The 14,792-nt window shown below is 40.2% G+C and overlaps 1 protein-coding gene across 1 annotated transcript; it reads right to left on the bottom strand.

Annotated features, from left to right (window-relative positions):
* Positions 1-12,369: 12,369 nt before the first annotated feature.
* Positions 12,370-14,792, bottom strand: LOC131943808 (uncharacterized). Its single transcript, XM_059304096.1, has 2 exons — positions 14,525-14,792; positions 12,370-13,587 (listed from the first exon to the last, which is right to left on the bottom strand). The coding sequence occupies exons 1-2, from the start codon at positions 14,678-14,680 to the stop codon at positions 13,075-13,077; spliced, it is 669 nt and encodes a 222-aa protein (XP_059160079.1). The 5' UTR covers positions 14,681-14,792; the 3' UTR covers positions 12,370-13,074.

Raw genomic sequence — 14,792 nt, 5'->3', positions numbered from 1 at the left:
CTGGTTGGTGTTGGTGTTTGCTGGTTGGTGCTGTTGTTTGTTGGTTAGTGCTGTTGTTTGCTGGTTGGTGCTGGTGTTTGCTGGTTGGTGCTGTTGTTTGCTGGTTGGTGCTGTTGTTTGCTGGTTGGTGCTGTTGTTTGCTGGTTGATGCTGTTGTTTGCTGGTTGGTGCTGTTGTTTGCTGGTTGGTGCTGTTGTTTGCTGGTTGGTGTGGTTTGGTGTTCCTGGTGTTTGTTGTTGTTGTTAGTGTGTGTTAATGATGTTGATTAAGTTGTCTTAGTTTGTTGGTGTTGGTGTTGTTGGCAAAGTTATCAGCTTATGTTGATGTTTGTCGGTGTTGATTGGTGTTGTTTGATGTTGTTGGTGTTGGTAAAGTTGTCTTATGGTGTTGGCATTTGGGTATTTTTTGTGTTAGAGTTGGTGTTGGCTTTTGCTGTTGTTGCTGGTTGGTGTTAGTATACTGGTGTTGTTGGCGTACTTGATGTTTGTTAATGTTGTTGGTAACGTTGTCTGCCTGAAAGGTTGGTGTTTGTTGGTATTGGTAGCGTAATTTGATGTTGCTAGTTTTTTTTAATAAAGACGTTGGTTAAGTAGATGTTTGTTGGTGTTGTTGTTGTTGGTAGGCGAAGTAGGAGTAAAGAGAGATAACCAATAATTAACAAATATTTTATAATTTCCTGAGTTATCTTCCCTAACTGCCCACCCTCATCAAATTAATGACGAACTTAAATATCTTAAATTCTTTAAAACTAAAAAAAAAAAAAAAAAAAAAAGAAAAATAATGGACTGCAGATATTTTCTTTGCTCTTCATGACCTACTTGAAAGTAAATCTACCAGAAACGTTTCTGTTGCAGCTTTTATCGCGTGCAACAGCTAACATCGGTTCTAGAGCTAACCCTGACTTCACAGTGCATTGGCTGTAGCCATACCGTTCATTGTCAGACAGCAGACAGCTGAGTATGACGTCACAGGACATTGACCCTACCTGCAGCATATTTGTCCAACAATGCTGAAAAAATGCGAAAAAAATGTCATTCCTTGGAGCGTTACATGCTGCACATGTTGGCGGTATTTTGTCGACTCACGAACAAGTGCTGGTGATTTTACACCGGGTTAACAGACAGTTATAATGTCAAGTAAAGGGAGATTATCAATGCTAAATAAAGGGAGAGTATCAATGCTAAATAAAGGGAGAGTATCAACGCTAAATAAAGGGAGAGTATCAATGCCAAGTAAAGAGAGTAGCAATATCAACTAAAGGGAGAGTATCATGCCCAGTAAAGAGAGTAGCAATATCAACTAAAGGGAGAGTAGCAATGGCAGCTTAAGGGAGATAACAGGCTAGGTAAATATAAGCAAGCCTCACGTGCCCAGCATACCGTCTCTCGCTCACTCGTGCCACACTCCCAGAAGTCCCGTGAGTCAGATGATGGTTCCAGAAGCCTCTTCCTGCCGTCGTTATTTTTAGACCTACGACAGAGCATTAGCCGGGGTAAGTCAATCACAGGCAGATTTAGATGTTTTCAGTCAACCTGTGAGTCATAAGTCACATGAGCAGGTTGTTGTGATCGCACTGATAGGGCGTGGTCTCTGCTCTAGGTGGGCGGAGTTTTGGTCTTAGTCTGTCCTATATCAGCTTTATGTGGGCGTGGCTTGTCATCCAGCTAGGCCATGAGGGTGTGGCTTGCCTGTCCAAAAAGGGCGTCTATTTATCCTATTTTGTCCAATGATCAACTTAAAGTGGGTGTGTTTTGTTACTAACCTCGCCCTAATGAAGGCGTGGTTAATCTGTCTGTCACTTTTAGGATGTGGTCTGTCAGTTTGTAGGTTTCACAATGTGCTGGTTTGTCACCCTCAGCGTAAACAAATTAAACCAGGCATTTCTTGAAGTTATGAATGTATCAAAGCGTGACTATGTCCAGTTTGATAGGCTCATGGCCAGTCTAACATTAATTAACATTAATACATCAAGGGCTATGGTCGTCTCTTGTAAATATATGACTTTAAGATGTACAGACAGTCCAATAGTTGTAACCACAGACAGTCCAATAGTTGTAACCACAGACAGTCCAATAGTTGTAACCACAGACAGTCCAATAGTTGTAACCACAGTCCAATAGTTGTAACCACAGTCCAATAGTTGTAACCACAGTCCAATAGTTGTAACCACAGACAGTCCAATAGTTGTAACCACAGACAGTCCATTAGTTGTAACCACAGTCCAATAGTTGTAACCACAGTCCAATAGTTGTAACCACAGTCCAATAGTTGTAACCACAGTCCAATAGTTGTAACCACAGACAGTCCAATAGTTGTAACCACAGACAGTCCAATAGTTGTAACTACAGACAGTCCAATAGTTGTAACTACAGACAGTCCAATAGTTGTAACCACAGACAGTCCAATAGTTGTAACCACAGTCCAATAGTTGTAACCACAGACAGTCCAATAGTTGTAACCACAGACAGTCCAATAGTTGTAACCACCGTCCAATAGTTGTAACCACAGACAGTCCAATAGTTGTAACCACAGACAGTCCAATAGTTGTAACCACAGTCCAATAGTTGTAACCACAGACAGTCCAATAGTTGTAACCACAGACAGTCCAATAGTTGTAACTACAGACAGTCCAATAGTTGTAACCACAGACAGTCCAATAGTTGTAACCACAGACAGTCCAATAGTTGTAACCACAGTCCAATAGTTGTAACCACAGTCCAATAGTTGTAACCACAGACAGTCCAATAGTTGTAACCACAGTCCAATAGTTGTAACCACAGACAGTCCAATAGTTGTAACCACAGACAGTCCAATAGTTGTAACCACAGACAGTCCAATAGTTGTAACCACAGTCCAATAGTTGTAACCACAGACAGTCCAATAGTTGTAACCACAGTCCAATAGTTGTAACCACATACAGTCCAATCGCCGTATGGCCTAACGGTATACAGTCCAACTTTTTACAGTCCAAATTTTGAACATTCCACTAATTGTACAGTCAAATAGCTGTAAGACTTTAAAAGCCAATAATTATGTGATACAAATTGTTTACAGTTTAGTCCAGAGGCGTAGCGACCATTCCCGGCGCCCGGGGACAAACTTTCGATTTGCACACCCCCCCTCAAACTTTTCATTTGCACCCCCCCTCAAACTTTCGATTTGCACCCCCTCGAACTTTTCATTTGCAACACCCCCCCCCCCCTCAAACTTTCAATTTGGCGCCCCCCCCCCTAAGGTCGGCGCCCGGGGACATATGTCCCCCCCCCCCCGCCCCCCCCCCCCCCCCCTCGCTACGCCTCTGGTTTAGTCACAGGATTCTATCTACCACCAATACACACATCACTAACGCTGTTGCTCTACCACCAAAGTAAACACATCTATCAAAACGACATAAACAAATAGAACCACTTTCATCTTCAAAAACTGTTTCATTTGTCTTTAATCTTGCTACTATGAAAGTTAAAGTAACGAGACAACTTGATAGCATCAGTAATCAAGGTAACCAAATACAAATTGTTTTTCTTTTTTTTAAAGTTGTTTCTAATGTGTGAGTAATTAGTTGATTACGCAAGAACAAAGGTAATTGGATGTGATTATTTATTAAAATAGCATCCGTTCTTGAAGGGATGCTTATACTTTTTTTTATATTAGAAAACCTAAAAGCAAACATTTGTCTGTCTGTGCGTTAGTTGGTTCGGAATTACTGAAAACTTTTCACAGAAGGAAACATTTTTATCTGGAGATATTTTTTGTGTAATCTGACGAAATTCAGATTTTAAAAATTCGTTTTACCTGTAGAATTTTAAATCGGGTATTGAACTTTCACACTTAAATTCAGTCTACGTGATCAGAGTTTAATTCGTTCAAGACAAATTGTATCCGCTTTTGGCAGACACAAAAATACGACGGTTCTCACATGACCATTTATGGGCTCTATTGTAGAGTCTCACGACGAGGTGTCTAGTTACAGACTTCGTTTTGTTTCATGATCTAAAAATACATTCGCCTCGCTTTGATTTCCTAGACACCATGTGATACAACAGTCTCAAGTTTCTTCTATTTGTTGGATTACTTCCCTTCCCCGATGTACGCGAAGACACATGGGAATCAAAGGTCAGGTTATTTTTAGACCTGACCTTTCTCAACAGCAGCTATATTTAGAAACAATCGGGGTTGATACATGCTCAAGGCCACGGTGACTCACCTGCCTATAGTAAACCAAACAATTCAGTCGTACATGCAGGAGATTTGGAGAATTGATGCTACCCGTATACGACAATAGACTCGTCTGAAAACAGATGTGCTAGGTTGTTAGGAATATTGTAAAAATCAGACGTTAGGGTTAAGGCTTTGTTAGAGCTGTATCATTAACCATAACATCTTGCAGCTACATCATTAATTATAACACCCTTTATCTATATAAGTAAAGCTAACATTATAGAGCTCCATTATTAAACCGAAAACGCTAAAACTACATCATTAACCCTATTCATCAATGCTTCATCATTAACTATAACATCATGTATCTACATCATTAACCCTAACATCCATTTGCTGCATTATCAACCCTAACATGGAATAGCCGCATCTTTAAACCAAACCTGCTTTAACAACCCACAAACCTGTCTATCTACTGTAACAACCAACGGCCCCAAGTCTATCTACTGTAACAACCGCAAGTCTAGTCTATGTAATGTTGCAATGTTTGGCACCGATCCCCCACCATAAATCTTTGATCACGACGTCCTGACGTTCCCATTACGTCTTCTTTAGCTGTAGTGCTGTGACTCCAGGTTTATGGGGCAGGTTTTGTACTGTCAGCATTTTCTACAGAACTAGAGTCGGGTCATGTCCATCGTTAATTAGCTGAACACAATCACACAATCACAATTACACAAACACAGACACGTACACTCAGACACATACACAGACAAACACACAGACACACAGAGACAAACACACACACACAGACATATATATATATATATATATATATATATATATATATATATATATATATATATATATATTACTGTCTATGTCTGTATATCTGTATGAAGAACTAGAAGAAGTACTGAGCACGTTGGGTCATATTGCTTTATTCAAATTGGTCATTTCTCTAGTGAACTAGGCTATGACAAAATAGTAAACATGAACATAGCAGATTTCGTTCACACGATTTCACTCAACGTATTGTTTACCACAGACCAACCTTCTATGCCAACCTCCATACAACCATGTCATGTAAAGCCCACAGATCAGTTTTGTCCTCACCTGCCTATATAACCCCTCACCCTCTACGACCCTGAGTACCAGAACAGTTTTGCCTTCCCCTGCCCATATAACCATCCCCCATACGACTCTGGTACCCGACCAGTTTTGTCCCCATCTCCCCATATACCCCCCCCCCCCCTATACGACCCTGGTACCAGACCCTAGCACCACCTTATGGACTACATCGAAGCCTCCCGTCTACCTGCTGTTTCAATAGGTAGCAGCAAGCCTCCCGTCTACCTGCTGTTTCAACAGGTAGCAGCAAGCCTCCCGTCTACCTGCTGTTTCAATAGGTAGCAGCAAGCCTCCCGTCTACCTGCTGTTTCAACAGGTAGCAGCAAGCCTCCCGTCTACCTGCTGTTTCAACAGGTAGCAGCCTGCCTCCCGTCTACCTGCTGTTTCAATAGGTAGCAGCAAGCCTCCCGTCTACCTGCTGTTTCAACAGGTAGCAGCCTGCCTCCCATCTACCTGCTGTTTCAACAGGTAGCAGCCTGCCTCCCGTCTACCTGCTGTTTCAACAGGTAGCAGCCTGCCTCCCGTCTACCTGCTGTTTCAACAGGTAGCAGCCTGCCTCCCGTCTACCTGCTGTTTCAACAGGTAGCAGCCAGCCTTCCTTTATTTAATACCCCCGAACACTTTTGTTTTGTTTTGCCTCTTTTATCAGCTTTTAATTATCTCTTTTTGTTGGCTGAAAAGTCCCAGCAGGTGAAATAAAAGTTTCAAAACTCTAGGCCTCAAGGGGGTTGTTTGGAGAAAATATTTGAAGTAGTTCAAGTAGAGGCTATTTAGCCAGATGCTTGGGTATGGCACAGCTTACAGGCTACCGGCTATCCTGTATCAGGCTACTGGCTATCCTGTATCTTACAGGCTATTGGCTATCCTGAATAAAGCTACTAGTTATCCTTAATCCCACAGGGCACTGATTACCCTTTATACTAAATAGCTTAGCTGCTAATATAAGACTAAATTAATACACGAAGGCCTGGAGCCAGTAGAAAGAAATTTATCTTAAGTTTTCGTTGGGAGAATGAATAAATAACATTCTCAAGTAAAATAGATGTAGTCAGGGCTTTAAAACAACTTGAGACTTGTTGTATTTAAAACGGAAAAAGCTTAAGACACTATTACTTTCAACAGTAAATCTTTAGACCCTTCATAGTTTAAGAAGAAAACTTTCAGACATAACTATTTTAGAAAAAGAACATTTAATACTTTAGACTGTAAAACTTAAGACAGTAAAATTTGAGACAGTAAAACTTGAGACAGCAAAACTTAAGACAGTAAAACTTAAGACAGTAAAACTTGAGACAGTAAAACTTGAGACAGTAAAACTTGAGACTTCCCTACTTGAGACAGTAAAACGTAAGACAGTAAAAGTCGAGACAGTGAAAGTTGAGACAGTAAAACTTGAGACAGCAACACTTAAGACAGTAAAACCTGAGACAATTAAACCCGAGACAGTAAAAGTTAAGAGAGTAAAACATGAGACAGTAGAACTTAAGACAGTAAAACTTGAGAAAGTAAAAACCGAGACAGTAAAACTTGAGACTTCTCTACTTATAACAGTAGAACGCCCCCAGTGCCAGAAAGTTACCCCAGCACTTGGCACCAAAGATAGCCTCCATTATTTCCCTCTACTTGACAGATAAATCTTATCGACAAAGTTTACGTTGACGGTTTTCAAACTTTTCCCCCTCTCAGCTCACCGCTTTCCACACACATGCATGCACCTCCCCCCACACCAACGCTCACACACCTACATGCACCTCCTCCCCCCACCCTCTCAGCGTGCATCTCCCTGCAGTATAAGTCAAAGATTAGATTCTAAATTTAGACCGGCATCGCATCCTCGCTGGGTCGTAGATGAGATTTAACTTTAACCTGTAGCCTAACCAGCAGGGTGGGGTGGGGGTGCAAGGTGTGGTGGGAGAGGCGTGGGGTGTGGGGCCGGGTAGTTGTGTTGCTGATGTGGGGGAACAGGGAATGTGTAGGTGGTAAACAATCTATAAATAGACACGTTTACTATGACTGCATGAAGTGATGTTGCGTAATAATGGACCGAGAAGTTAAATCTGAAACTTAAGTTTGATGACTTGGCATGCCCGTTTATGTCCTACATTTATTCAAGGGGTGGGGGGGGGGGGCTATCAGAACTTCCGGAGGATGGAGTGGGGGGTGGACACTTATTAATATATATTTTCAATACTAATTAATGTTTTTCCCACTTTTGCAGGGGACTGTGACCTCAGCCGTTGGTATGACCTGTATACAAAAAATGTAAAAGTTCCAGTTTTTAAAAAAAGATTTTTATCTATATTTTTTACGTGGTTCCAGTCTCTCAAATACTTCTATGTCAGTAGTTCATGGTGCAAATCTCTAGATCAGTTCCGTGATGCAAGTATGTCTTTGTTCTTGTCTGCAAAACAGTTTATTTAGCTCAGAGCTTTGTCCTGCTTTGTTTAGCTCAAAGAGCTTTGTCCTAGTTTTCATGCTTTTGTTCACTCAACACACACAAGTCCACAAAGTTCATCTGATCTTGGCAACCATTTCTCTACTCACTACATGTGTTTGTCTGCCTTGCTCAGCCAACGTTGTCATTGGTAACCCTGATATTCTTGTCATTAGCCTATCTCAATGATTGGTAATCCTGATATTCTTGTCATTAGCCTATCTCAATGATTGGTAACCCTGATATTCTTGTCAGTGGTCTATCTCAATGATTGGCTACCCTGATATTCTTGTCATTAGCCTATCTCGATCATTGGTAACCATGATATTCTTGTCATTGGCCTATCTCAATTATTGGTAACACCTATAATTCTTAAAGGTCTCCCACAACCTACCAAAACCTACTCATTCATTGTTGATGTTTACTAAAAATCCAATATACCTTCTACAAATGGGATGGCGTGGTCAAAGCAGATAGAGCTCTAGGCTGCTAACCAAAATGTCACGAGTTCGAATCCGGTTCCAAGTCCGTAGAAAATCTCTCCTAATGGATCGCAGGATCTAATGAGGATTCTGTACTTTTTTTTACTTTTATCCCATCAACCTACCTAGGATGAAGTTTACCAATCAATCAACCAGCCTGGGATAAAGTTATTCAATCCACCGGCAAGGGATGTAGAAAAACTCTCCAGTCAGAAGACTAAATGAGCCATCAAATGATCAAACATAATTATTTTTAAATTGACAGGAACGGCAAGATTTACCGGATGCTGTACACGTGAGTTGAGTTAATGAAATGTTTTCGTTATGAAATAACACGTGTATATAAAAATAAAAAAGTGATTGGCACGTCCATAACATTACCTGACTTCCGCGCATGATTTTATTTGTAGGGGAAGTCACCCGGATATTCTCCATCTGGAGACTAGGTTGGATAATTAGTTTGGTTGACGATAATTAGACACCTAGTTAATTAATGAAAGTCTACTTTTAATTGCGATAATTACAAAATTTGTGTGTTTTACTGTAAAAATGTTTTCATATAAGACTGAAGATTTGAAGGTAAAAATTAGGAATAGGTAGGTAAAGATGAGGAATGGGTAGATAAAGATTATAAATAAGCAGGTAAAGTTTGGTGTTACGGGCCGTAACAACTGGTGGCCAGTATGGGGGGTAGTGTTACGGGCCAGTTGTAGGTTAGTTTAGAATAGGTTAGAATAGTCTAGAACTAGGGGAGAGTGCCTGTGTGAGTGGAGTTCACCTTACTGTGTAGTTACCCTTGTGTGTTTATGTCTTGTAATCCCAAGGTCGAATGCGGGTATAAAAGGGCGAGTGAACGATTGTGGGGGGCAGTCAGCGGGTTAGTAGCGGTTAGGACGAGGGCTGTTATGGTACGCTTGAATGCATTGAGACAAATAAAAGGAGTGAAGTTATACACGAAGCGTTGTTCTAGAATTCGAATCTAACCCGGGACGTAACATTTGGATAACGTTGGTAAAGATGTGGGATAGGCAAATAAAGTTTGGGAATAGGTAGTTAATGTTTAGGACTAAAATAGAACGTAAGCAGGAATACGCTGTAAAGCCAGGAGCTAGTGAGGGTTATGTGGAAGCTAACAAGGTAGATAATTCAATAAGCTTTACCTCCCTTGTTAAAGTACAAACTTGTGTGCAACACTTCACCAAAATTCTTTGTTTAAATTATTTTCTTCTTTACCAACCTGATTCACGTTTTAGAGCTATTTTTGGACCACTTTATATTTGTGTGTATTTATCAGGGTTTGTATTGGTACCCACCCAAGACGATCTAACCTCTACTTCCACTTTCATGTCAATAATATTGACGGTGTCGGTGTTTTCATCTAATGTGGGCTTAAAATTTGCGAAAGGAATAGTTTTACCACACAGCAAAACTATAGAATATTTCTAAAACACATGTGAAATCACAGACCCTTCCTACAACACAGCAGACTACAAATAATTTATTGGAGACCATCAAAACTACAGACCATTTCTACACCCCAACAAAACTACAGACCATTTCTAAATCCTAACAAAACTACAGACCATTTCTACACCCCAACAAAACTACAAATAAAATCTTTTAGACGAACAAAACTACAGACCATTTATATCACACCACCAAATCTAAAATAATAACTTAACCGCCATACGAACTAACTAATGAAATTACACCTAAACGAAAACTAAAAATAAAAAAATAAAACAGTTGAACAAAACCAAAAAAAAAATAAAAATAAAACCAGTTGAACAAAACCAAACTGAATCATCTGATATCGTAAGTTTACAGAAATACGAGACGAGAAATGAAGCAGATAACACACTGCAGATAAATTCTTAAAATAACCCCCTCCATCCAGATAGTGCTACTCAGCTTTTTGTTTGAAACCTCCTCCACTTATTTCATGGGGAGATCAATCTTGAGCGCCCCACCTGCCCTCCCCCATCCCCAATTCATTAAGTCTGCAGAACTCTTGTTGTCTGACTAAATTATTGTTTCCAGAAAATGAAGCCATTCGGCACGTGCCGCGAGACTTTCTGACGAGCCAAAATGAGGCTGTAGAAAAAAAAAATACGAGATAGCGAAAGTAAAAAATGTGTACAGTTCAGCGTGTTGGTGCTAGTTAGGGGTCGGCGTGGTCGAGTCGGTAAAAGCTCATGGTTGCTAAACCGAAAAGTCTCGAGTTCGAACCCTCGGGCAGATGAGGCTCGTTAGCTGGGGACAGCCACTCTTCTAGGAGAGACAACTCCAAAATTAAACAACTGCTGCCTTGTAGTTTGTTCTTGGTTGGACAAAGGCTATGGAAGCAAATCCAAAAAGAAAAGCAGGCTGAAATCGGAGTCAATGGCCTCAATGGCGCATAACCAGTTGACACGTAATGCTTAATTGTGTTGGAGGCGTGGTCGAGTCGGCAAAAAAGCTCATGGTTGAACAAAAGTCTCGAGTTCAAACCCACTGGCAGATAAATTTCGATCCCCTTCAACACTAATAATTAAGAACGAAGAAGAAGAAGAAGAAAAAGGTGCTAGTTGTGTTGGTGCTAGTTGTGTTGGTTGGATTTGAAGAATAATGACGTGTTACGTTAGTTTAGGGGAACCGAGTGGTCTAGAGAGCTGGGCTGCTAACCCGTAAGTCTCGAGTTCGAATCCGGGTTCAAGTCAGTAGACCGTCCCTAAGTCCACCCACCTCTGATGAGTACCCAAATCACGTTAGGGAGAGTAAAGCCGGCTGGGCTGACCACACTATCTCTTTATATGCCGAGGTCACAGAAACAAGTGAACTCTACTTAACTTTCCCTATAGACCGTCAGGTTTGAAAGGGGAACTTTACTTCTTTACGTTAGTTTGGAGTAATATTTACTAGATACATTTAAGGTTGTGTTCATATTTGAAAAAGATAGTATTCATTTAATATATTTTTTTTGTAACGGGAGGTAATGTTCATAGTTAAGGGAGGTAATGGGCATATGTAGGGGAGGTAATAAGCAGGTGTAAGGGAGGTAACTTGAATTTTTTATTTAGATTATGGTGATAGATAAAGGAGGCAATGGGCATACGTAAGGCACATAATGTTCATAATAAGTGAGGTGGTTCAAAGGTACGGGATGAAATAGTCACAGATAAGGGAGGTAATATTCAAATGCACGCGAAGTAACAATCACAGATAGGGGAGGTAATGTTCGCGGATAGGAAAATGTTTATGAGTTGGAAAAATTACGTTTGTCAGTACAGATACTGCCTCTGGCCAAGTGCGATAATGTCCCCTAGCAAGGGGAGGCAATGCTGCTGAGTTTAAGATTGTCCCCGAATATTGCAGATAAAGTTCGTGTTTTTATAAGATACTGTCTGACGTAAGGATAGAGGATAATACAAGAGATAAACATATGAGAAATCTGCATCCAGATCTTGGGTTATAGGTGCGAGTCTCAGCCCCATCCCTGGCTCCTTCCCACACACCCAACCCGTTAGCTCATCGAGAGTCTGACCCAGGGATTTAAAAATAGAATCTAGTTCAGGTATGTTTGAGAATTTCAAGCCGCCAGGTGAAAGAATTACAGTTACAAAAGGTTGAGGGAATCACGTGACTGGAAGATTCCTGACGGCCTAGTTGTTGAAGTGATCTAGAGTGATCTAGAAGTGATCTAGAAGTGATCTAGAGATTCTACCTTCAGATTTTTCCACTCACAAAAAATTTTCTTTTACAAATCCTAAGTGCAATGCGAAAAAAGTGTAGTTCAAATAACAAATTGTATCATTTAATTATGCTTAGATTAAGATGTAATTATACTATTGTAGCATCTGGGTAAACAAAAACTACAGTATTAAAAAATCAGGTTTAGAATATATAGGGAGAGAACTTGTTGATACTGATAGATTAAGAGGGTTATAGAGGGATTAGGATTAAAGTATTTGTTAAATCCAAACGTAGCCTGTTGGGCAATACGAAACAACAAAGTGTACACAACGACAAATAGCGATGTGTGGACAAAGGACAAATACAGATGCGGACAAACGACAAATACATATGTAAACAAAGGACAAATACATATGAAAACAAAGGATAAATACATATGTGGACATAGATCAGACCAGCCACATATCGCATTGAACAAATCACATAGCCACGTTTGTGGAAAAAACAGCAGATTTTAATGAGCAAAAATTATTTAATGCAGATATCAATTACGGCTAGAGATCCGTACAGGTATTCAATATGTACTGGCTACCTACAGATCCATACAGGTATTCAATATGTACTGGCTACCTACAGATCCGTACAGGTATTCAATATGTACTGGCTACCTACAGATCCGTACAGGTATTCAATATGTACTGGCTACCTACAGATACATACAGGTATTCAATATGTACTGGCTACCTACAGATCCGTACAGGTATTCAATATGTACTGGCTACCTACAGATCCATACAGGTATTCAATATGTACTGGCTACCTACAGATCCATACAGGTATTCAATATGTACTGGCTACCTACAGATCCATACACACTTTTATGCCACTCCCTTCACTCTGCCACACACAGAAGGGGAAACAATTCCAAGAATTTTTTTTTTCCTTCTGTAACATTCACTCTAGTACATTTATTGCGAAGGTAGCCAAGTGATTCACGAAGTACTTGACTTAGCAAATACTTGACTTGGTGTATAGCGCGACTAAAAAAAACTGACTTATGTTAAAGAGAAGTCATACAGGCAAATAAAAAAAGTTCGATTGTAAAGCTGTAAGACACATCCATTCATTCTGTTATTGCACTTGATTAGTGAGTGGTAAATACAGACAGTGTACAGTTTACAGAAAGGTCAAGGCCGATTAGATAATGTACTCCAGCAAGGTGGCGTACTTGGACTCGTCTGCGCCGTAGTTGGCGTTCAGCGTGACCTTGACATCTTTCCCGCGGTGCTTGCTCAGGGCTGCAGTCCCCTCCCAGTTGTCGCCCTTTTTGGTCAAGTGGAACCACTCCCCCGCTGCTACGGCGGCCACGGCCTTGGCATTGGGGATAAAAACCTTGAACTCTACCTTGGCCAGGCTGGTCTTGGCGTTGAGCACTAAAGGTGAGTACAGGTAGCATCCATCTTTCCATTGGGCGTACTGCTTGGGGAAGGCGTAGGCGGCTTTCTGCGCCTCCTTGACGTTGATTAAATAGTTGTAGACGTTGGGGAGGGACTTGCTCTCGTCCGAGGCGTCTAGGGCGAAGATCTGGAATTTGAAGTAGCCGGCTTCAGGGAACACAAGGACAAAGTGAAGCTCCTTGTCTTTGGTTTGTGTGAAGACGTACTCCGTGACTTCCTTGTCGCTTCGGCAGTTGATTAGGTTAGTGGTTACCTGTAGTGGGCGATACAACAGCAAAAGTTATACGGATTGTTTGGAGTAAGGTGTAAGGTAAGGTTTGCAGTAATATATATATCAGTAAGGTGGGCAGTAATGTCTGCAGTAGTATATCAGTTATGTTGCAGGAATTGTGTAACTCATTGGACGACAAAGTGTCAAATTGGTATGACAGTTTGTTCATCTACACATCATTACATAATTGTCTTTGTCAATATCTCTGTTCTCTTTATTTCGTATTAATATATATATATATATATATATATATATATATATATATATATATATATATATATATATATATATATATCGATCTATCTCTTAAGTTCAATTACACCATCTAGTAAATTACCCTATTCTGCAGAAAGCCAATCTATCAGATCATTTATCCAAAGAATAAACATATTGTATGTCCACAATCCACACACATTTTTTTTTACCTTATTTACATACTCACATCCACACCACATTTTTTTAAAAAGGTTAATCTAAAATAATCACGGCTTATCACGATTAAATTCAACTTTAATTCCTCAAAGAAAACACATCCAACTAAGCAATTGTTTGCAAAATTTCGACTTACGAAAATGTTAACAAGATAATGTAAAATTATACAAAAGTTAAAGTTGACACGAGATCCAAAGTTAATACAATATCTAAAATTGATACGAAATGTAAAATGGATACAAAATGTAAAATTGATACAAAATGTAACGTTGCTACCAAATCTAAAGTTTATACAAAAATCTAAAGTTGTTACCAAATCTAAAGTTGAAACAGAATCTAAAGTTGATACAATATAAAGTTCATACAAAACCTTAAGTTGATACCAAATCTTAAGTTGATACAAAGTGTAAAGTTGATATAAAATCTAAAGTTTATGCAAAAACTAAAATTGATAAAATACAAAGTTGATAAAAGGTGAGTAACGTACCTTGACCGGCTTTGGAGCTTTGAACTTAATTTCCAGTTCCCCATTGTTGTCCACGGAAAATTCCGGACTGTCGTGGGTTAGGGTTTGGAGATTGAGTTCACCGAACTTTGGCTGGCTACCCAGGTAACCCACGGGGAGATCGGGTTTCTCGGACATCGTGTAGGGCGGGGAGGGAGGGGTGGGGCAGAGCCTGAGTCTACTCACGGGGAAGGTAGTGTCACAGACCTCTGCTCTCCAGCAAGCACAAATGAGCAGCACGTCAGCGAAA

The sequence above is a fragment of the Physella acuta genome, unplaced genomic scaffold, assembly GCF_028476545.2.
Source record: "Physella acuta isolate Inbredline_101_S28 unplaced genomic scaffold, ASM2847654v3 ptg000466l, whole genome shotgun sequence".
Classification (NCBI taxonomy): Eukaryota; Metazoa; Mollusca; class Gastropoda; family Physidae; genus Physella; species Physella acuta.
Note: the sequence above shows the minus strand (reverse complement) of the source record. Positions and strands in the feature narration are given on the sequence as shown.

Bases quoted from the DNA above. Each gene is read 5' to 3' on its own strand.
- LOC131943808 (XM_059304096.1), bottom strand. From the start codon at position 14,680: ATGTCCGAGAAACCCGATCTCCCCGTGGGTTACCTGGGTAGCCAGCCA. The intron at 13,588-14,524 runs GTACGTTACTCA...CGCCCACTACAG, and splicing joins AAGCTCCAAAGCCGGTCAAG to GTAACCACTAACCTAATCAA.